The following is a 26,923-nucleotide window of genomic DNA, read 5'->3' on the forward strand; positions in this document are numbered from 1 at the left end:
CTCAGTAGTTTAGTCGTACAGACAGCACTGTCCAACTCTACCTGTGGATATTTTACTATGGTGCGAAATTCCACACAATGCGTTGTTCAGTAGTTGTCCATATTCCAAAAGAGCAAACATAAAAAAGGTTTTCCTGGAGGGTCCTTATTGGTTTTCTGAATGTTTTACTGAAACACGGTCAATGCGGGTGTGATGTCATTCCCAGTTCCTACATCCAACTTCCGAGGTAAGTGGAACGCAGAATAAAATGTCATTCTTTAAGTATAAAACAAGCGATGACTTCATGAAAGGCTTTTGGTACAGATGTGTAAAAGAGGGGGAAGAAAACTAGAGGAGTACGGCCAGCCTCGTAATATAGGCTGGAGTTGGTGGTGCTGTGACGAATGGCAGCCATAATTACCATTAAGTGTGTTTAAGCCCAAGGAAATTATTCTAACATTAAAAAATGCAATTGTGTTTATGGTTTCATTTTTGTGTAGATTATTCACGTTCCTCTCAAATTTATGAGACTTAGACTTTCCTCTACAGGAGTCAGAGATGTAATATTCAAAATGCTGCATCCTGGAAAGAAAATCAAACTTTAAGAAATGATTGTCTGGGAAATCCCATCTTTAGTTCCAGTATCATTTCTTATAATGATTGTGTTAAAGACCACTGGCCTGATTCTCTTCAAATATGATAGTCTCTACTTGTGGTAGATGTTATATTTGACAGTTGTGGTTGATATACAGTTTTATCCAAGACAAATGTAACTCGTGTTTATTGAACTTCTCTTTCAGTGAAACCCGAAGTGACAATTCAGAAGACGAGCGCGGAGGACTCACACAACAGTTCCAGTTTCTACTGTAAAATCAGTGGGTTTTACCCAGATGACATTAAGGTGATATGGCTCCTAGAGGGACAGACGCTGAACGCCACCCTGTTCAACAGAAGTGAAAATCTGGATGGGACATTTACAGCCTTTACTTTAATAGATGTCAACGTCACCAATGAAGTAAAGCAACTCAACTGTGTCGTGACACACATGGGAAACCACAACGTGTCACACAGCGTCGAGTTCGCTAAGAGGAGTTCAGGTGATGTGAGCGATGGCAGCTCTGGATCAGGTAATGGGTTTGAGTGTAGTAAAAGTTGTGTGACCGAAATGTATCCTAATCCCCTTAAACTGAAGTCTGCAACGTGCATTTTAATCACGATGTCTGAATTATTTGATTTGTAATTTTAAACTGTGGAACAGAGAAGGGAAATCAACGACAAGTGTGTCTTTGTCTCAAATATTATAGAGGGTGCACTGTATACATGAGGACAGTTTAGCACTTTATCGGGCAGCATGCCTTTTTGTGTTGCCCCTGCCAGCTGTAATTCTCATTTTATCACACTAAATTCACATTCTCAACTCTTGTCCAAAACAGTTGGGGATTATTGCAGTAGCATCAACCACGAGGCGGAAAGGTTAGAAACGTAGCTTTGACTTTTTCTTACAGTATTTCACCCTGGCATTAATCTTTACCTGTTCCCGTCAGCACTTTTGTTAAATCCTCAGTTGACTTCTGGCCACACAATAAATCTCTCTTGGCTCTCTGCAGCATTTCTGCTTGAGTTCCCTTACATCTTCTTTCCATTTTTTAGGTTTGAAAATTAACATACACATTGTGATTGGTGTGCTGGTGGCTTTCGTTATTCTGTGTGTCATCTTCACAGTCTTCCTCTACTGCAGAAAAACATCTCAGAGTAAGATACGACAGATTTTCTCTTTTTCAATTTAAAACAGTAACAACTTCTTTTCCATTATTGTAACATGTAAAGAAAGAGAACCTCTAAATTTTGAAATATATTTTGCCTCTTTTATTCAATACTCTGATATATGGTGGATGGACGGATGTGTGGATAGATGTGAAAGGCACTATATGATAGATAAGCACTAAATAATAGGCTATCTGTCCCCCGCAGCTCCACCCATGTACTAGTGAAACAGGACAAACTTCAAATAAAAAAAAAATGTAATTCTGCCCAATTGGAAGGTAGGTACGCTTAAAGTCAAACGCTGGTACTGTATCTGATCGTATTACCTCTGACGGGAGATCGTTCCCCACGTGGGGAGAAAAGCATGTAGCCATGGTATCTCTGGGAATTAACAGCTGCCCTCTAAATCACACATAGCTGTGATCTCCCTCAAAAACATCAAACGTTAGTCCTTAGCAATCTGTAAATGATGATTTCTGCTGAATAAACAGGTATCGCTAGTTAAGTGGAGGTACGATCAAACACGTGGCAAGTGGTACAGTGACTCAAATGGAGGCCGGCACATGAGTGAGCAGAGTGTGTTTTATATATATATATATATATATATATATATATATATATATATATATATATATATATATATATATATATATATATATATATATATATATATATATATATATATATATATATATATATATATATATATATATATATATATATATATATATATATATATATATATATATATATATATATATATATATATATATATATATATATTGTGGTCCCCGGCCGGGACGCCCAAGAGGACCAGAGGAGGGCTTGTGCCTCCTCCAGACTGCGAGGGCGTGTCCGTCCTGGTTATGTTGGGGGCCTTGGGTAAAGGGCTTGGAAGCCCAGCGCTGACTTTATGTATTCAAGTTTTGACTTTATATATTCGGCAATGACTTTATATATTCAAGTTTTGACTTTATATATTCCAGCGCTGACTTTATATATTCATGTTTTGACTTTATATATACCGACGCTGACTTTATGTATTCAAGTTTTGACTTTATATATTCCGACAGTGACTTTATATATAGATATAGATATATAGGTATAGATATACAGTATATATATATATATAATATGACAACAACACTCATATCAATGACAAAGCAATTACATTAACAATCATGTTACGTTATTTTTAATTTTTCCTTTTCTTTTTCATAACTTCTTTTACACACTACTACTCCGCTGTGAAGCGCGGGTATTCTGCTAGTCTATACTAATAAAAGGCAAAGCCCTCACTGACTCAACTCACTCACTCACTTACTCACTCATCACTAATTCTCCAACTTCCCGTGTGGGTGGAAGGCTGAAATTTGGCAGGCTTATTCCTTACAGCTTACTTACAAGAGTTAAGCAGGTTTCATTTCGAAATTCTACACGTAACGGTCGACAATGTCCGCCATGTTGAACTTTCTTATGGCCCCATCTTCACGAAATTTGGTAGGCGGCTTCCCTGCGCTAACCGAAACCGATGTACGTACTTTTTTCGATGGTATGACGCAACTGTCGGCCGGCATTTTGAACTTTCCAACGTCACTAATTTTCCAACTTCCCGTGTAGGTAAAAGGCTGACCCCATCTTCACGAAATTTGGTAGGTGGCTTCCCTTTTTAAGGAAACAAGTGTTAAGTCAGACTAAAACCTGATTATTGTTTAATCATATGCTCAGTTTGAGGAACACACTTCTATTTATTGTTCTGTCAGAGTAAACCGAAAAAATGTTGAATTCAGATGGGGGAATTTGTCTGGCTGAACATATTCTTATTATATTTCCTTTTATTTTCAGGAAAGAAAGCCTCTAAGAAGAAAAGGTAAGTTAAAAAATACATTTTACTTTGATTTTAAGGTTGCTTTTTTGTGCACCAGTAGGTAATCAATGGTCTGAGTGTAGCTGTTATGGTCTGTGATTTGTTATGCATTTTGTTGTTAAGTTTAGCACTAATTTCATGTTTTTATTTTTTTCCCTACAGCGATTCTAACAATGATGTGAATGTAAGTAAAATAATTTTGGTTCAAATGGCTGGAGAGTCGTGTTGCTTGATGGTTAATTCTGCTCCCTCACATCCTCCAGAACACTCGATATGAATCCTGGCCCAGTCACCATCTGTGAGGAGTTTGTAGCTTCTCTGTGTGTGTCTATAGGTTTTTCTCCAGTATTTCATTTTTTCATACACATGGGTGTTAGGATAATTTGAGTCTTTAAATTAGCCCAGTACAAGCATGTGTGGCTGTATGCCTTAATGCGCCATACAAGTGAATCTCCTGCTTTGCCACCCAGTGTCCCTGAGATACAGTCCAGTTCCTGCCACCTTAAATTTGACGAATAAGAACATTAATGAATGAATGTCATGGCAATCTGTCGATCTCATGATGACACCGTCCATCCATTTGTCCACGTCTGACATCTACCCTGTGCGAAGGTGTTATTGATTGATATCGGTGGTAGTGAGGGGGTGCAATCCTCAGTCGCACCGCTTAACTTCCTACTGGGACTCTATGTGGCAAGCCGTGTGCAGGAAGTTGCATCACTTTGGATGGACCCTTAGTGGTTGCGGTGGTTGAGACAGTCTTAGTCGGGACCAAACGTTTGGCCTTGTCATCATTGGTGGCCCTACTAGGAGCACCCGACTCCTGATGGCATCATTCAGGGGATCATTGATCAAGCAGAACCCTTGGTGGAGGGTAGAATTCATGTTCTGACTGGTGCAAACATCCTCATGTCACCCTGAAAATTTCCTCCATCTTCCTGTCTCTCTTTCTTGCCAGCTGCCATTTCTTAACATCATTACATGTTACTAGCTTTGCCCTCTGAGTATTTGATTTCATAGACGCAGGTGTCTATTCCATGTAGGCTCTAAAAAATCCAAAATGTTTAACAATTAATCTTTTATCACTGAATTCTTGACATATCGTGCACCAACCCGTGATGTGCAAAGTTAAAGGTTAACACTCCACCCAAAAAATGTCATTTTGTATTTGTATATATACATATACATATATACATACATACATATACATATATACATATACATATATATATATACATACATATGTATATATATATATATATATATATATATATATATATATATACATACATATGTATATATATATATATATATATACATACATATGTATGTATGTATATGTATATATATGTGTATGTATGTATATGTATATACACACAGGGTGGTCCAGATCTAATTATCCAATTATGAAAAGGCGAACACATCGCTCCCGCTGTTCGACTGACATCCGTCTCCCCACCATTTTGGAATGCAGGGCAGGTGCTGCTATCTATCGGCAACAAAAACAATTTTTAAGTTATAGCATAATGAAAATTGTATAATTAGATCTGGAACACCATATATATATATATATATATATATATATATATATATATATATATATATATATATATGAAAGTTTATGATGTCTTTCAGATCTCTCTCTCTCTCTTCTTTCTGTATATAAATAAATAAATGAAGTTTATTTTTATTTTTAATCTTTAATTTCCAGACAAACACAGAGGTAGAATATGCCACTTTGGATCTTCATAACCTTCAGAATGCCAACAAAGGACAAAGATCTGCCACAGAACCCACCGAGTACGCTGAAGTTTATTGTAACCGCTCTAAACAAAATCAGAATGAAGAGGTGACCTACGCCAGTGTGGTAAACCTGAGGGCAAAGCCTAAGACTGACCGGTCACAGGCTGGGAGCACATTACAGGAGGAGAATACGGAATACGCCGCTGTCAACTTCAAGCGCAAAACAAAGCGGCTACAAGACTCCATGCTGTACTATTAGAGCGAGCCTCACTAATTGTTACCTGTGCGAAAGGGAAAAAGGTTGTTCTCATCTTCTTAATTTTGCCACATTTTATACTTAATGAAGTTTCTATTGCAACTTATTATTGCTTATTGCCCCTAAACTAGTCTACCTATCCATCCGTCTACTAAACCTCTGTTCATCCATCTCTTATCAGTTATTGAATTATTATGATTGCTTAGTTTCAATGTGGCTGAGAGTTGGAGTCCATCTTTGGATCATTATTACCAGTCCACCACAGGGCACACTCACACTCAACGCCAACTCTTACTGAGCCAGTAGTTATTTTAGGTCACCAGTCACATGGGTCTGAGGAAAATGTGCCCATTCCACACACAGATGGTACCCGTGCTGGGATCTGAACTCATTGACATCTCCTGGAAAGGTCAAAGGTCACAAGAGGTTTGATATAACGTCTTTTCTAGTTAACACCGTGTGCTGCTATTTTTTTCTTACCTAAATGCATTACAGAACTGGTCTCAGTCATGAGCGGGCACAGTTCATTTTTTACTTTTTATTTTTTATACTTTGTATTAATTTATTTAAAAAAAGTTCTTTAGAAACACTCTCCCAATCTTTCTGGCTAGAAACTGAACTATGAGAGGCTGTCAGAAGCCCAGTAAAGCCACCCTTGGAAAGTCTTAAATGCGCAGAGACGTTCTAATGATGATGATGATGATGATGACATTCTAATGAACGTCCGCTGGGTCTCGATATGTGTCCATTGTGGAGAGAGAAGATAAAAAATGTTTATTTTGCTCGACCGATGCTTTATCAGGCATTCAGCCAGAATATGAATTTATTACAGTCTTTTGTGGGATATTGCAGAATGCCAAGCTCAGAAAAGTGCACATGTTTTGAGGATATGGAAAATATGCCGTTACTGGATGAAATCTGCTTTGGAGTTGGTTAGTTAACCTGAAATAAATGGACTTGGGGGACTGGGGGACACAACCGGGCACAGACAAGCATTGAGTAACTGGATGGCCGTGCTCATCACAGCTGTAACATCACAGTGGGGTCCCTTACTGAATCAACACATGAGGCACAATTAGTTGTAATGGGCCCAAAATGGGGGCTGATGGGGAGCATGGGGTGTGTGTGTGGATTGAGGGGCATGTGGGGTCAGCATCTTGTACTTTTCACTGTGACCCCTGACCTTTATTAGAGATTTCACCCATGCTGTATTCCAATAGTGTGCCAGTGAGTCGTTACACCGATCAGAAGGTGAGGGGCTCAGCAACTGAGGAAGGACCACCACTCTATTTCAGTTTGGGTTTAGGACTGTTTCATTTTGCATATATACAGTATATGTGTAAAATAAAAACAAAAAAGATACATTTTCAAAATAAATGAAAACTTAAGAATTTTGCTTCCATTGTCATTTTGTTGCTTTGGATGTTGGGTGATGCCATCTTCAGTCAGCTGATGCTAACGATAAATTCATATAATTACTTGGTTACCTATGATAAAATATTTGGCTGTATATGTGGATAGCGACGTCGGCTATGTCTTCTCTAACTCTGTGACATCCGCTGCGATGTTCTACAATATGGTGTGCTGGGCTGATAACATCACTTCAAGAGCGGCCCACCGAATCAACAATGAGATTAAAAAGGGCCGGGTCGGTTATGGCAGCGGTTCCGAAACTGCATCGCGGTCCCTGAAATTGAATTTATCTGTGCAAAACCCTTTATGACAAGCCTGTTGTGAGCAAAAACCAATGAAACTGTTTAAATACAATAAAACGTGGATCCCCAAATTTAGTGTGGTGTGAAATTTCTTCATCTGAATAAATAAAACCTATTATTCGAATCAGTATTTAGTTCATTTAACACTACCATAATTATGTTTCGCGGAAGTCAACTTCTACTTCTTCACTGTTTGAGCTTTTGGTCACTAGATGAAAGCACAACGCCGACACTATTTAGTCTTCGGTAACTCTGCCTCGCAGAAACTGCTTGCGTTTGTTGTTATACGTACACTGCTGCTGTATCGCATCGTAGTCACTTGATTTAAGCACAAAGCCGTTATCATTTCGTCTTCGGTAATTGCGTCACATAAAGGCCGAAGGCAGGATTTAGTTTCAGGGTGGAATTTCTCAGTTTATGTACATGCACAAATTTTTTCATTAATTTTATGCATAATTTCTTACAATTCTTTAACTTTTATTCAGATTTTGGGGCGGTTTAGACCCGAACTCCCCCCTTACAGCTCTCCCTCCCTTTCAACAAGGTGCGGGTTGTACGCAATGCAACTCACTTAACCTCAGGTGGTACTTGACGTCCAAAAGTTTAGGAGCCCCTGGGTCACGGGACACACTCTGGACCTCTAGGAGGTCGAAGCAAAGGAGAGAATGAAGACAAAGCTGAGTACCATTATGAGCAACACTGCACATCCTCTCTGACCAACACTGAGGACCGCCAGCCAGGTTTTTCAGGTGAATCACTTGAAGAAACGCAACTGGGGTCCTTAATACTGACGGCAATAAACCTTATTAATGCCTCACTTGGACTTATTTTTACCAAAGTTAGAAGTTTTTTTGTTTTTTTTTGTTGCTGTTGTTGGTTATATTTCGTGAGTTTCTATCAAGTGATACATAAAATGTATCTACATGTATTATTATGGACATCAGGCATGGCGTTCTGGCTGGAATGGTTCAAGGCTTCTTACCTGATTAAGAGGTCAGTTTAATGGAAGCACAGGGAGACACCAATCGTATTGACTATTTGCAACCCCTCAACCCGACCCCCAGATACAATAGGTGGCAGTCTTCCTGGGCTACAGTATCTGCATGGATATCATACAGGACCATCAGGGCAAGTCGAGACTCACCCATTTGAGTAACGGGCAGAAGACTCGACAGAGCAGCATGGCTACACACTCCGAAATGTCCTTCTGTTCCCTGCTAATCCCATAAGGCAGGGGAGCCAAACTCCAGTCCTGATGGGCCGCAGTGGGTGCAGGTTTTTCGTTCTAACCATCTCCTTAATTAGTGATCAGTGTTTGATGCTAATTAACTTCTTTTGCCTTTGTTTTAATTGACGTGACTCAGACCCCTTTGTTGTTTCTGTTTCCTCAATTACCAGTCAAACAATAATGAGACACGAAACAAGCCGCCACATGACCAGCTAACCTGTGCCCATCACACAATAGCTGAAGATAAAGAAAGGTGAAAGTCTCAGTAAAACAGAAAATCCAAAAGATTTGGAAATGTCTGCTGTGGCAGAATGAAAGCAGCAACAAGCCATGGAATTAAATGATGGGTTTAATTAACAGCAAGAATCAGCTTCTCATTAAGAAATTGGTTGGAGAGAAATTGGTCGGAGTTTGAATCCCTAGTTTAATTTGGTCATCTATGGGCTCGTTTCATGTCTCATTTCTGTTTGGCTGTCATTTAATGAAGACAAGAATCAATTCAGGGGACTGAATCCTTAAAAACAGGGCTAAAGGAAAGAAGTTAATTAGCAGTGAAAACTGTCCACTTAATACGAAAAGGGTTAGAATGAAAACCTGCAGCCCTTCAGGCCTGGAGTTTGACACCCCTGCCATAAGGTATGAGCTGTTAGAAATAACAGAAACTTTCCACAAGAGGGCAACAAAGTTTCATTATTTCAAAAGGAGGGCACTCACTGACAGACAACCAATGGGCAGGTTAAGGGCCAAACTTTATTTCTTAATGCTTAATGGAATTATAAGGGAGATGGTCTCAAGCCAGAAAAATGGGGATGGTTAGCGTCAGGAAAGGCATCCAGCTATAAAAATCATCCCAATATAAAAGAAAATAACTGTTTTCTTTGTTGTAAAATTTCTGTTTTTTAACTGAATATTTTAATGTTTTGGTGATTTCTATCTATCTATCTATCTATCATATAGTGCCTTTCAGCTATCTATCGAAATATTTATGGACTCCTGTCAGTCACAACTTTCAAACCACTGCCAAGTGACATGAATGACATGGATTATCTTGTTGCAATGGCACCTGTTAAAGGGTGCCACATATCAGGCCACAAGTGAACAGTCAGTTCATGAAGGTGATGTGTTAAAAGCAGGAAAAACGGGCAAGCGTAAGGATCTGAGTTTCACGAGGGCCAAATTTTGATGGCTAGATGACTGGGTCAGAGTATCTCCAAAATGGCAAGTCTTGTGCATTGTGCCCGGTACACAACTGGTTAGGTTAGTATATACCAAAAGTGGACCAAGGAAGGTCAACCAGTGAACCAGAGACATGCTCATGGCATTCAAGGCTCATTGATGCACATGGGGAGTGAAGGCTAACCCATCTGGTCTGATCTCATAGAAGAGCTACCATAGCACAAATTAAAAACTGTAATGCTGGCCATAAGAGGAAGGTGTGAGAGCACACAGTGCATCACAGCTTACTGTACTGCCACAGGATGGTCAGAGTGCCTATGCTGTCCCCTGTCCATCACTGAATGTGCCCAAAATGGGCACATTAGCATCTGAAATGGACCATAGAATAGCAGAAGAAGATGGATTGGGCTAATGAATCACATTTTCCTTTAGACGGGGTGCATCAATTACCTGGGGAAGAGATGGCAGCAGGATGCACTTTAGAAAGAAGACAAGCCAGTGCAGGCAGTGTGATGCCCTGTGCAATGTTCTGGCAATCCTTGGGCGCTGGCATTCATGTGGATGTTACTTTGACACGTACCACCTACCTAACACATACACACGTATTCCCTGATAGCAACATGAGGAACATGACAAAGAGATCAAGGTGTTGACTTGGCCTCCAAATTCCCCAAATCTCAGTCCAATCGAGCATCTGTGGAATGTGCTGGAAAAACTGATCCATGGAGACCCCCACCTTGCATCATATAGGACTCACAGGATCTGCTGCTAACGTCTTGGTGCAGACACCACAGGGGACCTTCAGAGGTCTTGTGGAGCCCATGCCTCGAGGGGTGGAGCTCTTTCGGCAGCCCCCCTCTGGGCAGCACATGGGGTAGACTTACTCCGTATTCGGCAGGTGCTTTAATGTTGTGGCCGATCAGTGCATGTTATAGAGTATATTTAGATCGTACAATTAATTATATGGAGATCTGCCTAATAAATAACGACACCGACACAATGACTCACATTAATTTATATAACAACTAGCTGTGTAAGCCCAGGGTGGTTCTAGAAACTATTGAACTCATCAGAAAAAAATTGAAACGTAGAGATGTCAAGTAATTGAAAGAAACTACTCTGGGTGTCTCTCTCTTTGGAGGTTTCATGTTATTAGCAGCTAAGCAAGTTTCTGTTTCCTCGGAGGTGGAGCCCTTACCCCAACTCCACCTCTCACTTCCGGGACGGCCAGACAGACAGACAGACTTCAACACGTAATAATAATGATAATAATAATTCTTTGCATTTACAGTATATAGCGCCTTTCTCACTACTCAAATCGCTCAGCAATTGCAGGTCAAGTGCCCAAAAGAGCAGAGTCCCTATTGGCATTTACGGGATTCGAACAGTCAACCTCCCGATTGCCAGTGCAGATCCCTAGCCTCAGAGCCACCACTCAACATAGACATTTATATACAAGATAGATTCTCATGCTTGTCCTCTTTGATATACCCCCCCATTCGCAGTTACACACCGATGGAGTCTTGGTTTCCACTGGTCGACGGCGTGGAGCAGATCAGTTTCTCTCAGCTGTTTCAAGACGTTTTTTTCTTTACTGCATCTGTTGACTCAAAACGTGTTCCTTTAAGCACCGACTAGGGGGCTTACCCCCTGCTCGCTTTGTTCGCCAACCCCCCAGGCCTGCAGTATGGACCAGCCACTTTCTGTCCCTGCCGCTCACATTGTGAAGAGGGGGGCTGAATGTACCCCAAGGAGACACGGTCGCTCCTCCGAAACCCCCTCTTAAACGGCGATACAATGGGAACCAAATAGTTTTAGTTAACCTCATCTTTGCTCGATCAGCTGCTGGCTCGCTGCTGCTGCTCTCGTACCACATGATCTGCAGCTCATTCGGCACTTTGAACATTTAAAAGCCTGTACAGCAGCTGTCCTACTCTTTGTCTTTTATTTCCTGCCACGGGCTTGATTAAATGTCTTGGCACAAAGTCTCATCTCGCGGGACATGAGTTCTTGATATTTCTTAGTTTATAATTTAAAAACGAAATAAGACTCTGAAAATCTAACAACATCACATTAAAGTTCGATTAATTCTGAAAAGAATGATGCCAAACATATATACAGTGGAACCTCGGTTCACGAACATCTCGGTACACGTACAACTCGGTTTACAACCAAAAAGTTTGCCAAACTTTTGCCTCGGTTCACGACCACACACTCGGTATACGAACAAGCCAGTTTCCCTTTCGGTTTTCATGTTCAGTCTCTCCCTGTGCATTTCCTGTGCAGCAAGCAAGAGAGACAGAGCGAGAAAGCGCGACACACACACACACACAGCCAGCGCGAGAGAGAGCCGACACACACAGGCAGCTCAGAGACACGCAGACACAATGGCAGAGCGAGACATATGCTGGAAGCATTAAGGTAGGATGGCAGTTAAAGACTGCACTGGGCTTGAGTAGCGTGCATTGTTGTAATGTTATTTTTCTTGGTGGTTTATTAAATTACAGATTTTTTTCAAATGTTCATTTTTTTCCCTGTACTTAAAACTGCCAGCGGTTGGTAGTGCTATAGCGCGAACTATTGCAGTGTTAGTTCTCTCTGTTGTTGAAGGTTTTCTCAGTGTTATTCAATGTTTTTACATTTAATTTGCTATTACGCTGTGCATTCTGTAGTTTAATTAACTATATTTGTGCTTAAAAACTTTAAAAATGTATATATATATTTACATACAGCTCATATGGTCTGGAACGGATTAATTGTATTTACATACAATCCTATGGGGGAAATTGCTTCGGTTCACGACCAAATCGGTTTACGACCAGAGTTTTGGAACGAATTATGGTCGTGAACTGAGGTTCTACTGTATGTAGGTTTTAAAATAAGCCCAATTTAAAGTGTGACAAAAAACAACGTGATATAAAAACTTCACACAAAGTTGTTGCACAAAATCGTTGCACTTTTAGGCTTAGGATTTTATATATAGAGAGTAGATTTCAATTTAAGAAAAACACGAGCACGAGACATGCAGTTCACTGTAAGCCTCAGAAAGCTTTTCAAGAGACTCCGTTGGTGTTTTGTTCAATTTTACTAAACATTTCAAATTGACACGTTGCTCAGCTCTTAAACTTTGCACACAAGGGTAAACACAACTGCATTAGACGGTGACTGACCATCAACTAAACGGCAGAGAGTGGTGTCGTTTGTCATGCAGGTTTGGACTGGTTTAAACCGGCATGGCAAGTGCTCACCATCGGTTTTCTCTGCTGTGTTTAACTCTTTGAGGGCTGAATATTTTTTCAAAGAAACTCCGTTTTCTGAAAAGCACACAATGCACTGGTTTCATACAGAAATCAGCATGAAACGTCTGTTGCTACGTGCTGTGGTTGCTGTTGGCATCTGTTTGGTATCTCTGGCAGCAGTGGCTGTGCAGGGGCGCCTCAATGGCCAGCGTGAATGCACTTCAGGCCGGCTACCAGTCTGTCTTAGCAAAGCAGGTGGGTGACGGTGGCAGTTGCAGTGTGACACAATATGGTTTGTACCTCTTGTCATCATAAGTGGTGGTCCTCCTAGGCAAACGCTGCTGCAGGCGTATCCACTACACGAATGTGTTCAGCACCACAATCAACTGGGGACCGATCGGCTGATGCAGTTACCTCATTTTCCATCTCCAGATCACTTGCATCAAACTCAGAGTCCAAAAAGTCAAAGTCTGATTAGAAATAATATGTAAAACGTTCATGGACTATTTTCCTTTAAGATGTCACTGCCATTTTAGAGGTTGTTTGCTCTTCACTACTCATGCACTTGCAGGGAATCCGAGGTCAAATCAGCAAAGGTGCGTAACTTTCCTTCAAGCAAAGAGAGTCAAACTAAAATGTAAGGGCGAGTTTTGTCGTAGTTTACAGTGAATTATTGTCCTCTACCCCTGAATTTTAACAAAAGTCAACATCAGCCCTGAAAGAGTTAAGAGACCTCGTATTATTGATTCTGCTTTTGTCTATTGTAATGGTGGCTGGGAAAGCAGGCAACTAGAATTGCTAAAGAAAGTTTGGGGTCCCACCTTGGTAACCCCTCTAAATATCAACAGAAAAGACAGCCAGCAAACGACACAAACAACAATAAAATGCAATGTGTTAGTTAAATCACAAGGGCAAGCTTTCGGGAGTGTCAGGTTTGATGTCTGACACCACCTTTCTGGAATAGGCCAACTTTATAGGGCTGGGACCGGACAGGGCGGAGCTCCCTCTAGGTGGATGGGCGGAGTCAGGCATGCTATTCTTTGGCTGTAGGGGAAGAAGGAGAAAATAATGTTAGCATCAGAGCTCCCTCTCATCCCAGGGTGGAACTGCTTACCACACCAGATCCAGAAAAGTGGAGCAGATGTGTTGAGGGATCCAATGCAGAACATCAAAGAACAGGAGAGAATACCAGCATAAAGGAAGGGTGATATTCAGGATTTTGGAAACTACGGAGCGATAAAGCCGGTGTTAAACGCATTGTAAATTTGGGAAAAAGGGCGTAGAAGTGGATAAGACCACCATAGGCGTGGAGACGTTTGGTTTTATGCCAGAGACAGGAACAAGAAATGCAGTCTTTGCTTTGAGACCACTGATAAAAAAGTGAAAAGGTGTGCATGTGGCGTTTATCAATTTGGAGAAGGTCTAGAGGTGCATGAGAGAGAAAGGAGGACCAGAGAAGAGTTTGAGGATTGTCCAGGATATGTATTAAGGTGTGAGGACTCTGTTTGGGATAACAGACAAAATCCCAGTTAGAGGAGGTCTGCTCCAGGGATCTTCTTGAGGTCCTTCTCCTCTTTGATGTGGTTATGGAGCTGTTGACTCCTGGGGTAAAAGACTAGTCTCCCCTGGTTCAGGCTTTTTGCTGATGACGTTGTGCTGAGTAACACCACAAAAGGGAAAGTGCAGAAGAAGTTGGAAGAATGGAGAAGGGCTTGGCAAGATAGAGGATTGAAAATAAACAGGAAGAAGACAGATGATGATCGGGATTCAGAAGTTAGCCTGAAGGGAGAGCCATTGAAAAGAGAGGAGAAGCTGAAATATCTAGAATTAGTGGTGGTCCAAGATGAACAATTACTGTAGATGCTGAGATAACCCATACAGTGCAGTGAGGATGGAACAATTGGAAGAAGGCATCAGGAGTATTGTACGATCGAAGATTTAAAGCGGAGTTTAAAGGTAGGACAGCGGGAAGACGACAGATGATATCTGGAGCTGAGAAGTGAGTGGTAAAGGGAGCACAGGAGAAGAAGTTAGATGTGGCAGAAATCAAAAATGTTGAGATGGATGTTTGGAGATACAAAAAAGGATAGAATATGAAATGAGATTAGTCAGGGGTACCGCAAAAAGTAGGAGATCTAAGAAAGCACTGGAAAGGATCAAAAAACCTAGAAAAACAGAGAAGGTAACAACCTTTGACGGTATCATTATCCATTTAACAAAATGTAAGGTTAAAAAAAGAAAATCCTTTAATTTCAAGTGTGCAAAAATAAGTGACCCCTTTAGTTCTGGGTTATTGTCAGGTGTCCATGCATTAGAATTATGACATTTTTGCTTGTTTCCTCAGAACAAATGACAATGATTCAATATCAAGAAAAGACACACATATAAAATCCTCTCATATGTTCATGTAAACATTTTCTAGACTTCCATTACAGAGTTGCTGGGACCTAACCCTGATGTACTGGCAGAAAAACTATGGAGGGTGGGGCACCAGTGCTTTAATAATTCATTGACATAGGGATGTAGAAAACATGTATTCAGTTCGGTTCATCATTAACGCCATCCCAAAGCAGTAAATCGAAACTCACTTGGATGCCCCAGGGAGGCTGCTGTGCTGTCTGCTGCAGTCCTCACCTCTGACTGATGGTGTGACCCTGACTATGCTGCTTACGTAAAAAATATTTGAAACAAAAATGGAAATGTTTTCATTTAGAAATATTCTTTTTTTTAAATTATATTTTAAAATTATAGTTAGCACCACAGGGCGGATTTAGTTCCGAAAGCTTGCTTTTGTGTAAAATGGTGCTTTCTCATAATTGGGAGAAATGTAGGAAAAGTCATAAAGTTTCATTCTGATTAAGTTACTGATTTCAAACAGAAAACCGGGTCACATTTGGCCCAAAAGATGTTGTAGGGGATAAGTGGTGCCAGGCCTCTGTTTTTGAGTCTCCTCCTCTGAAAGAAGAAGAACATGGGGTTTATTACTGAAGATTTTTTTTGTTTTGTTTTTAATTTTTTGTTTTTCATCCACAGGAAGCAATGGCATATAAATAGAACAAAAACAAGAATTGCAAGTGACCCAACTTCCCCATCTCGTGAATTTATTTTCGCTGTTCTTCTTGGGTTCTGACATTTTCGACCTGTCCTGGACAGCGATGGGTTCTCCTCTTTTTGTGTTATCTTTTTTTCTTGCATTTCTACTAAATGTCTGCCAAGGTAGGTGTATTTATTTATGCATTTATTTGTTTTATTTTGGAATGTCAGTGCGGCACTCTGCCCTGGGATTTGTTCCCTGCCATTTGCCCTGTGTTGGCTGGGATTGGCTCCAACAGACCCCCGTGAACCTGTAGTTAGGATATAGCAGGTTGGATAATGGATGGATGGATGGAAGGATGGATGTCAGTGCACTTAATTGTTAAAATAATAATAATCTTAATCTTTTAATAGGATATACATATATATATATAGACTGAAGATAATTGGCAAAGGGTGATCACATCAAATATAAATGCCATTAATATACAGTATTTTCTGTTTACAGCATTTCATATAAAATTAATTAATAAAAATTATTAATAAAAACTATTCATAGCCTTATTGTTCAAAACATTCCCACTTTTATAGCATTTTTTTCCATTTGTCTAAGATTTTTATTAAATATATATATATATATATATATATATATATATATATATATATATATATATATATATATATATATCCTTATATATAATTTGATACTATCCATATGTATGGTGTTTGCATCAATACCTCGACTCAATAGAAGTTAGAACCATGCAATGGGACTCTGCCTCTGTAGTTAGAACATCACGTGCCAAACGCGGGCGCAGTATTGCATGATTGGCTAAGAATGTTCAAATGCTTCAGTGACGCCTCTGGACAGCCAAATATAGTAAGTCGGTGTTGGTTCGAGCAGATAACAGTAAGTTCAGTTGGTTTTTGGAACGTTGATTTGGTGGGACATACTTTCCAGGACTAACATCGTTGACAACTCTGGAACCGTAAGTAATTTAGAACGTATCGCCATTTGCTTGGTACATTGAAATCTATCTTTGGGCAGTTCGGTTTTGGCATCCATCCTTGTGACATTTATTGGCAAACTGAGTAATGACGGCTGGGTATTAACAACAGTCATTGTTTAAATTTTAGCCGATCTCAGATCTAAAATGACCACACCAACATAATTATTACTCCGACTCTGATTAGAGTCGTAAAATACGGTTTGTTTTGAAAATTTGTTTGCCAGAAAAAAATCAAATGAGGTGCGCAGAAGAGCTGAGTTCACATCTCGCAACCCTGTTTAAACAGGAAGCTCATCATTACATCGATCGAAAAGGTCTATGTTAAGCACAAATCTGTGCAATGATAAAAAAATCATTTCAAGGACTTAAAAAAAACAAAAAATTCTTTGCAGAGAAAGTATGGATTTCACAAATGTAGAATTTGTAGCCAGATTCAATCGGGCTCCCAGTCGCTAATATATATATATATATATATATATATATATATATATATATATATATATATATATATATATATATATATATATATATAAAATGCAAATAATGCAAAGAGTACGCGACACGTGTTTCACCCTAATTCTGGGCTCATCAGGCGTACACACTCACTGCATCACCTCTCAGGGAATCGAACCTCAAACGACAGTGGCAAAGCCTCTTTATGTTGCGCCATGGCATGTGGTTCGTTTATTTGACAGCATGTAGATTGGGGTAATTACATTCATGGCATTTGTAGTCTGAATCACAATCTGATTGTGTATATATATATATATATATATATATATATATACACACACACTGTGGTGGGCTTGCGCCCTGTCCGGGGTTTTTTTACTGCCTTGCACCCTGTGTTGGCTGGGATTTGCTCCAGCAGACCCCCGTGACCCTGTAGTTAGGATATAGCGGGTTGAATAATGGATGGATGGATGGAAGGATGGATGTCAGTGCGCTTAATTGTTAAAAAAATAATAATAATAATCTTAATCTTTTAATAGTATATACATATATATATAGACTGAAGATAATTGGCAAAGGGAGATCACATCAAATATAAATGCCATTAATATATTTTCTGTTTACAGCATTTCATATAAAATTAATGAATAAAAATTGATTAATAAAACTGCGGTGGGCTGACGCCCTGCCCAGGGTTTGTTTCCTCCCTTGCGCCCTGTGTTGGCTGGGATTGGCTCCAGCAGACCCCCTGTGACTCTATAGTTAGGATATAGCGGGTTGGATAATGGATGGAGATATTTATATATATATTTACAGTATATATATTTATTTTGTGTCTCTCTATTATGTAAAAAATCCTGTGACATGATGTGACTTTCTTAGAGTCTTTGTGCCGAGAGATTTAACCACATCCCGTGGCAGTAAATAAAAGAGTAGATGACAAAGTAGAACGTTGTTAAGAGGTTAAAAAACGTTGGCGTGATACACATGCAGAGCAGGTTTGAGATAAAGAAAGAACTAAAATTCGAAAGTCTCAGAAAAATGACAGTAAAGATTGCATTAGCGCAAACAAACGGAAATTATTACTCGGTGAAATAACGGAACAGCAAGTCGGAGGCTTGTAGATAATTCGTGCTGCCATCAGGGAAAAGTAGTGTTTCTTCCCAATGAAGAGGCAAATCAGCAAGAATTAAAAGATTTGTTTGGTGAAAGTGAAATCCACATAAGCAAGCGGCAGAGACGCAAAGTGGCTGGTGTGTAGCGCAAGCCGGGGGGTTGATGAGTGAAACGAGCAGGGGGCAAAGACCCCTAGTAATATATATTATTTAATTATTTAATATAATAGCAAACACCAGGCACAAGTTCAAGCACAGCACATTTTATTCTCAGTGGTATTGCTTCCCAAGCCATTTCCACAAGCAGCACAATACAATGTGTCACGTGAGTCCGGTTGAACTTGAATACTGTATGTGTATAAATCAGAGACGGTCGGTCTTTCCTTCTGACGCACTGCGATGTTCCTGTATACGCGTTGCGAGTCTTTTACATGTTTGTCCCACGTATACCACTGGACATGCACTGCATAGGCTGCTGTAAACTGCGTCTCTTGTCCGTGCTTTTGGCATTGAAAAGGACAGTCCGTAAAGTGTCTGCCAGTTTGTTTTCTCAGCCAACATATTCTTGTATTTTGAATGAAAAATAATGGAAAGGCCAAAAGAAGTTTAAAGTATAAATTGTGGATTAGTGTGATTTTGCACTTGTAACATAAAACAATCCAAAAATTACAGATCTGTTTATTTTATATGTGTGGATGGTTCCTTTCCCAGTCTGGAAGCCTTTATAATGGAAGGATGAGGATGGACAGGCATGCTGGCTGGGTTGGTTAGTGGTATCTTTCCCATCCAGGTGGGTGTCATTGTGGAAGAACAGTGTTAGACTGCCTTCAGGGACCATAGTTTTTCAACAGTATGATACTGGGTGGTAGATTATCTCTGGTATGGACACCCTGGGGCTACATGGGAGTTGAAGTTCTGGTTGGTAGCCAGGTTGAGGTCCTCAGGTGCCACTAGAGGGAGCTGTAAGGAAGCGGTTTCTGACTGACCTGCATGTGATTGCATGTGGCAATCTTCTATTACAAAGGTTCAGGTTGAAAAGAAACTATTCTGCCTCCCCCCATGGAAATTGGAGTCGGGAGAGGAGAAGGACAACACTCATCTGGGGAGCAGTAGAGGAGAAAAGGAGAAACAAGTGTAATTGTGAACTTATTAAGAAAAATAAAATCAAATGAAAAATGCTCAGAAGAATTAAAAAAGTATTTGTCTACAATCCAATCCAAAAGCAAACAAGTCGAAAGAAAGAAAGAAAGAAAGTTTCAAAATGCATTAACAACATGGCAATGATAGGCGTATTGTCAAATCTGCCCAGGAGTGTCTTTACCAGACTGCCATTCATCCAGTTAAGATCTGCTTGGTCCATTAGGCTTGATGCTTCTAGCATCCCCAATCATGGAGAAAGGAACACTTACCAGATAGATGGGTAAGACTGAAGCATTTCCGTGTTTAATTCCCCTTTGTAGGTTTCTCCATCTCTCAGCCTCAAGTTCAAGTCGAAGCAGCAGAGCGTCGAGACGTCACTTTATTGTGCCTCATGTCCAGTGAGACTCCACTGGGACCAGTGAGATGGTACAAAGGTGCTGGCAGCGAGCACACACTTCTACTCAGCAGCCCCCAAAGGAGGAGATAGAAATGACCCTCGAGTGACCTGGACAATGGAGTATGTAAGTCTCAACTACAGCATCACAATAAGAGACCTCAGAGTCAGCGACACAGGAGAGTATTACTGTGTGAAATACACAAAGGCAGATGAGAACAAACCATACGCCTCAGGACCGGGGGTCACCCTGATCGTGAAAGGTAAGTTTAAAGAGCTGTTATTTTTTCTTGATCTTCCTTCTCAATAAATGGTACACGCGTTAACACCCATTAGGACAGCTTCAAATAGCTCTGTCCCAAAAGTGGACCCCATTTTCAGGATAAATTCTCATTTCCCAGAACTGAGTCAAATCATCCCCTGAATATTTGGACACCATCATTTATTTTATACCAAAGTATACATCACGGAGCATGTATTATTATATTAAACAACATATTTAAATATATAACAATCATGACTGGAATTGTGTCATTTTGATTTTTCTTTGACGCTTTTAGGGCTTTGGCTGGTGATGTCACCTGTTGTGCGATTTTGTGTTTCCGTTGAATGACTCCACCCTCTCATTGGGGAGAGTGATGTCACAGGGGGAGGTCAAGGTGTCAAGGGGCGGTCTTTAACAGAACGAGTCGTTAACTTCAGAAAGTGTTTGCACGTTGGTTCTTCCAAAAGAAAGACTTATCAACACAAGAAGGTTATCTGCTTCCGCAATTTTGATCTGCAGTCGATGTCATTAATAAAACTTAAAAAGGTTAGGCGTAGGTTTTTGAGAGATAAAACTCCGTTCCCAAAGTCACTCTAGAATGCACAGGAGATCTCTTGGGAAGGGAGAAGGTACAGTTTATCCAAACTTGGAGCCGTCATCCCTTATCCTAGCAGGTGTTTTTGGTATTGTTGTAAGGGCCATATCTGGTTAGAGATGGTGGATTGGGTCCTTAGAGTTATCGGTTTGTTTGCTGTCTTTCTCAGGCCTCCCCTGTGGCCTTGTGGGCTTTGGAGTTGGGTTAGGCTCTGCAGATGTGATGCTTGATCCTCGTCGTCCAGCCTCCCCTGTGGGCTTTTGTGAATCGGCTCCATGCTACCATCTCTCTTTCAAGGAATCTCTTGAACCCAACACCATCGGTAATGTAACCAGATGAGCTGGACAATGAGGACACCAAACAAAGCAAGGGGAAGGTGCAAAGTGCAAAAGTCCTTTTATTTAAAACTAGCCAAAACAGTGTCCAAATAAATAGTGCAGTGCAGCAAAGTGTTTCAATAAATAATCCATAAAAAAGATACAAATTCCAAATAGTTAAAACAAGACTGAAATGAGACTAAAACCTGCAGAAGTCATTGGGGGCCACACCAGCCAAACATGGCTCCTTCCCAGTCTCTCCAGCACACCCAAGGCTTGCTCAACAGGAAAGACTTCAGCCGCCCACGGTCCTCACACTACCGACCCCCATCTTGGCTGCCTCTGCCGGCATCGGGGTCAGTTGTCCACCCTTCTCACACACGCAGTCGTCCCGTGGATGCCTAGGGTGACTCCTCCATGATTGAACCCACTCTTCTACAAAATCAGTGGGCACAATCCTGTCCCTCGAGCACCGATCACTCACGCTATCACTGGAGACCTGACCACTCTGACCATTCTCATTCAGCTGGCTGGCCCATCCACTCACTTTTCCCCCAATGCTACTTTTGCTCTCCAAGCCTTCCCTTTCTTTCAGTTTCTTTTTCATCCTTCTGTGCTGACCCATACATATTCGGCTCCGTGGACGCAGCATCTCAATTGCGCACCACAGGAAGCTGATTAAGCAATTGAGAACAATCGCACCCTCACGTGCAGGTGCGACTCACCCCAATTACCTCATCAGCTCCACACAGCTGCTCAATCGTGCCCATGGAGACTGACATGGATTATTTAAAATCTGCCCATTCTTTTGAAGCCATGTACCCGCTATACCGCAGCTTTGAGTTAGGGTTGGGTTCTGGGAAGTAGCTTCACTGCCTCTAAGCTTTGAGGGCTTCTCCCTTGGTCTTGTGTGCTGTCCTTATGCGGGTCGTATCTCGGTATAGATAGTTAGGGTACAGTTTTGACTCCAGTCCATAACAGTGATCTCTGGTCATACAAAGGTGGCAGCCATCTTAGCAATGTTATACAAGGATTTAGGAAATGGAAGTTCCCTTGTTAAGGAAAATGGCATCAAAATCAGCATTTCCAAATAATACTCTCAAGTGAAATACATAATTTCTGTGGTATTCAGAAATCCCTAACTTGTAAAAGAGTAAAACAAATACAGAAAACTGAAATCCAATTGCGATACATAAATCCAAAACTCCTAGCCTAAAGAACATGCAAAATTCTAAAGCCCTGAAGTTAAAACTCACTAGAAATATTGCAAAGTCTCTTCACATTTTATCCGGAATGTCGAACATTTGGGAATTGTGAGATTCCAGCATTTAAACTGTTGTAATGCTAACTTCATGTGTCACAACATGCAAATAAAGTGGCAAAGAAAACGGTACACAAAACGGTAGTGAATGGTAGAAGAACAAAATAATATGATGGCAAAATATTTATAAGTACTTAAATGACCTACAAAAAAAAGTGAAAAGGAAAGGAAACAGATTCCTATAAATAAAACCCACCAAACAGAAAAAAAGCAGTCAGAATATATGAGGAATATTTCTAGAGAAAAATGAACATTCCAGTGTAAATACTTTTGCAATTCAATTTATCTATGCAATATATATTTGCACAAATTACCAGCTTGGGATGTCTGTTGTTATTTTTTCACTCACTACTGTCTGAGTAACAAGCACTTCGACTGAAGGGCTATGAGTTACAATCCATTAACAGAATTCAGTTGCTCACTTATTTTGTTAAATTTTATTACAGCGAGGATTGACTTAAGCAACTGCAAACTGCAAACTGATGGGTCACATGTGTTATGATGAAGGGCTTATTAGATAAATCACCAGAGCACTTTATTGAATGTTAATTTTGTGTATTCAGGTGAACATTCGCAGAGTCCCGTGAAAGCAGTGGAAGCAAGTGGTCAAATATTAGTCTGTGTCCTGCCCAAGGAGACTTCGGAGGGACATGTGAAATGCTACAGCAGCCAACAGATACATATCCGCACTTCAGATGACCAAAGAAACGAGAAGGAAGTCTCTCAAATAGCTTGGACAGAGAAGAATCTGAGCAGCAATGTCACCCTCACAATGAGAGATGTCAGAGGCAGTAACTTGGACGAATACTGTGAGAAATACAAAAAGACGTCAAATGGCAAACCTCGAGGCTCGGACGGCCTTCTGCATATGATTGGTGGGTTTTTACTTTAAAGAGTTCTTCACGCTGGAGGGATTGTGCCTATCAGCTAGAAGGCGTGTATATGGTCTCCTAGTTCTACAGAACTGCAACTCTGTCTGACTTTGTCTACCACACACATGTACAACATTTTACTCTCTAAACTTTCACCTTCGAGATTCTGTCATTTCATCCTTCTCTTCTTCCATTCACCCACCCAACTGTTTCTTTGTGAGTGGGATAAACTCATTCTTTATTTCTCTGCCAGCAGATTACAACTTTTCGACAAACAAAGATAATAACAGTGGCATCTACTAGCTTGCCCAAGAGCTCCTTGTGCCCACCTCAGAGCGATGATGCCCAGAAACCCAAAATGTCAGAGTTGGCAATTTGATGGCAGAGTTCTACCCTAACCCCCTTACCCCCCCAGATTACTTAGTTGCTTACCATCATCTTATTTCTGCTACTTTACTTTTTTGATTGCTGTCCAAGATGCGAGATTCAGGGGTATTGGGGGTATATGAGACCTCCTCAATAAAATCTCCAATAAAGTCCCACCTGAAATCCTGAAAATTAAAATTGTGAGTCATTGAAAATATATGTTTAAATCATTTAAATGGTGTATTAAATCACTGCTTCTGTGTTTTTGCTCCTCTATTGTCAGCTGGTTGTATCTCAATGATAATATCAATGGCCCTGTATTGTCAGAATCCTCTTGTATTTGAAATGGTGTTGAATTTTTATATATTTTTATTCCATAATTTGTTTTTATACCTGTTAAGTTTTCTACACAGCTCTGAGCCTGCACTCGGTGATGAGCGCGCCCTGAAAAGAGACTGAAAAAATGCAATTGGTTTTCCTAGAAAAATTACTCGGCGGAATTTGTTATATAAGAAGAGATGATATGCAAATCTTTTCATAATGAAAATCATTGTACAGCGGCTTAGTGATATTTTTTTTTACAGTTTTTCGGCAGGCTGATTACATAGCACGTTCAGAGTTATGTCATGGATCAGTGGTCTGAATTGAGCCGTGGCCACATCTTGTGGCTCACACCTTAGCCGTCATGTAGCATACGTGTGAAGAACTTCGGGGTGTTGAAAGGTGCTGTGTACACACCAAGTGGTTTGCAGTCTGTGGTATAGACCAGCTCTTCAGCCACTCATCCATTTATTTGAACTCAATTCTTTATAAGGTTCGGGCAGCAGTAGACCAGTATGTCTTTTAGTAGGCCAGTATGTCTTTTAGTAGGACAGTATGTCTCTGGGCACACAAACTCCCCTCAGGTCAGTCTAGGGTCCCCACTTGCATCCTTCTGGAATGGAGGATGAAGCTGTAGCACCAGATGAAAGCCCACACAGACAGATGTAAAATTATGCAGACTTGATGCCTGAACCCAGAGATTCTGAAATGAATAAATTCTGCTTCTTCATCTTTCATTTGCAGATGTCAACCAACCTCAGAGCTCAGTGGCAGCAGTCGAGGGTGGCGATGTAACATTAACCTGCATCTTGTCCAGTGAGCTTCCACTGGGACCAATAAAATGGTACAAAGAGGTCGGCAGTGAGCGCACACACTTTTACTCCGCAGTCCCACACAGAGATGAAAAGAATGACCCTCGAGTGGCCTGGACAATGGACAAGGTGACCGTCGACTTCAGCATCACGATAAGAAACATCAGATTCAGTGACATGGGAGAGTATTACTGTGTGAAATACAGAGAGGGAGAGGAAGACCAACCGTATGCCTCAGGACCGGGGGTCACCCTGACTGTGAGGGGCGCATAATCTGGCATCAGGGTGACACTGCAGTCTCCCAGCGCTCTTTTACTTTACTTCAAATGCTAGCAATCGGTTATGGAATTTATGATCCAACTTTAACCGACTTGTAAAGATCAAAGTGGCTTTGGCTTCTTTACTGTGATACACTTATTCAATGCATGTGCAGTACATAAAAAAAAAGTTTAAAAAATTGAGTTTTCACTAAACACAATTTTAATGCTTGATGATGATAGAAGTTGCACTCAGATATTTTTTGGTGTTAATAAATACCTGCATAAAAATGTAATTGAAAAGTTTAATTGAAATTATTTTTCTTCAGGTTTGCACTCATCTTCTATGAGTACAAAAGAAATTACATCCATGTCAAGCTCCACCACCACATAGATAGATAGATAGATAGATAGATTGTACAATGAAACATGCACTGATCAGCCACAACATCAAAGCACCTGCCTAACACGGTGTAAGCCGTACCCCCATGTGCTGCCCAGAGGGGGGCTGCCAAAAGAGCTCTCACCCATCGATGGGCTCCACAAGACCTCTGCTGGTCCCCTGTGGTGTCTGCACCAAGACCTTAGCAGCAGATCCTGTGAGTCCTATATGATGCAACTTGGGGTCTCAATGGATCGGCTTTTCCAGCACATTCCATAGATGCTCGATCGGACTGAGATTTGGTTAATTTGGAGGCAAAGTCAACACCTTGATCTCTTTGTCATGTTCCTAACACCATTGCTGAACCATTTGTGCAGTGTGATAGGTTGCATTATTCTTCTGAAAGACAACACTGCCATTAGGGAATAAGCATGTATGCGTTAGGTAGGTGGTATGTGTCTAAGTAACATCCACATGAATGCCAGCACACAAGGTTTGCAAAAAGAACATTGCACAGAGCATCACACTGCCTGCACCGGCTTGTCTTCTTCCTATAATGCATCCTGCTGCCATCTTTTCCCCAGGTAAACGATGCACACGCACCCCGTCTAAAGGAAAATGTGATTCATTAGCCCAGTTCACCTTCTTGCACTATTCTATGGTCCAGTTCTGATGCTAATGTGCCCGTTTTGGGCACTTTCAGTGATGGACAGGGGATAGCAAAGGCACTCTGACCATCCTGTGGCAGTACAGTAAGCTGTGATGCACTTTGTGTTCTCACACCTTCCTCTCATGGCCAGCATTACAGTTTTTAATTTGTGTTGCGATAGCTCTTCTATGAGATCAGACCAGATGGGCTAGCCTTCACTCCCCATGTGCATCAATAAACCTTGAATGCCATGAATATGTCTCTGGTTCACTGGTTGACCTTCCTTGGTCCACTTTTGGTATATACTAACCAGTTGCGTACTGGGCACACTGAACAAGACTTGCCATTTTGGAGATGCTCTGACCCAGTCGTCTAGCCATCAAAATTTGGACCTCGTGAAACTCAGATGCTTACGCTTGCCCATTTTTCCTGCTTTTAACACATCACCTTCAAGAACTAACTGTTCACTTGTGGCCTGATATGTGGCACCCTTTAACAGGTGCCATTGCAACAAGATAATCCATGTCATTAATGTCTCCTGGCAATGGTTTGAATATTGTGGCTGATAGGAGTCTATATATGTTTAGATAGATAGCTGAAATGCACTATATGACAGATAGATAGATAGATAGATAGATAGTAGGAGCCTATATA

General features: G+C 40.7%; 2 protein-coding genes across 4 annotated transcripts in view; both read left to right on the top strand.

Annotated features, from left to right (window-relative positions):
- Positions 1 to 7,362, top strand: part of LOC120538048 (tyrosine-protein phosphatase non-receptor type substrate 1-like) — a 47,803-nt gene extending 40,441 nt beyond the window's left edge. For all 3 annotated transcript variants that reach the window (XM_039767446.1, XM_039767447.1, XM_039767449.1), the window contains exons 7-11: positions 780 to 1,106; positions 1,630 to 1,731; positions 3,589 to 3,613; positions 3,773 to 3,794; positions 5,322 to 7,362. In XM_039767446.1, coding sequence (XP_039623380.1) covers positions 780 to 1,106; positions 1,630 to 1,731; positions 3,589 to 3,613; positions 3,773 to 3,794; positions 5,322 to 5,612 — 767 coding nt within the window. In that variant the 3' untranslated portion in view covers positions 5,613 to 7,362. The remainder of the gene's footprint in view (positions 1 to 779; positions 1,107 to 1,629; positions 1,732 to 3,588; positions 3,614 to 3,772; positions 3,795 to 5,321) is intronic.
- Positions 7,363 to 16,072: 8,710 nt separating this feature from the next.
- Positions 16,073 to 25,534, top strand: LOC120538062 (tyrosine-protein phosphatase non-receptor type substrate 1-like). Its single transcript, XM_039767472.1, has 4 exons — positions 16,073 to 16,183; positions 20,039 to 20,375; positions 23,174 to 23,485; positions 24,914 to 25,534. The coding sequence occupies exons 2-4, from the start codon at positions 20,231 to 20,233 to the stop codon at positions 25,252 to 25,254; spliced, it is 798 nt and encodes a 265-aa protein (XP_039623406.1). The 5' UTR covers positions 16,073 to 16,183; positions 20,039 to 20,230; the 3' UTR covers positions 25,255 to 25,534.
- The last annotated feature ends 1,389 nt before the right edge of the window (positions 25,535 to 26,923 follow it).

Source organism: Polypterus senegalus, chromosome 10 (assembly GCF_016835505.1).
Source record: "Polypterus senegalus isolate Bchr_013 chromosome 10, ASM1683550v1, whole genome shotgun sequence".
NCBI classification, from domain to species: Eukaryota; Metazoa; Chordata; class Cladistia; order Polypteriformes; family Polypteridae; genus Polypterus; species Polypterus senegalus.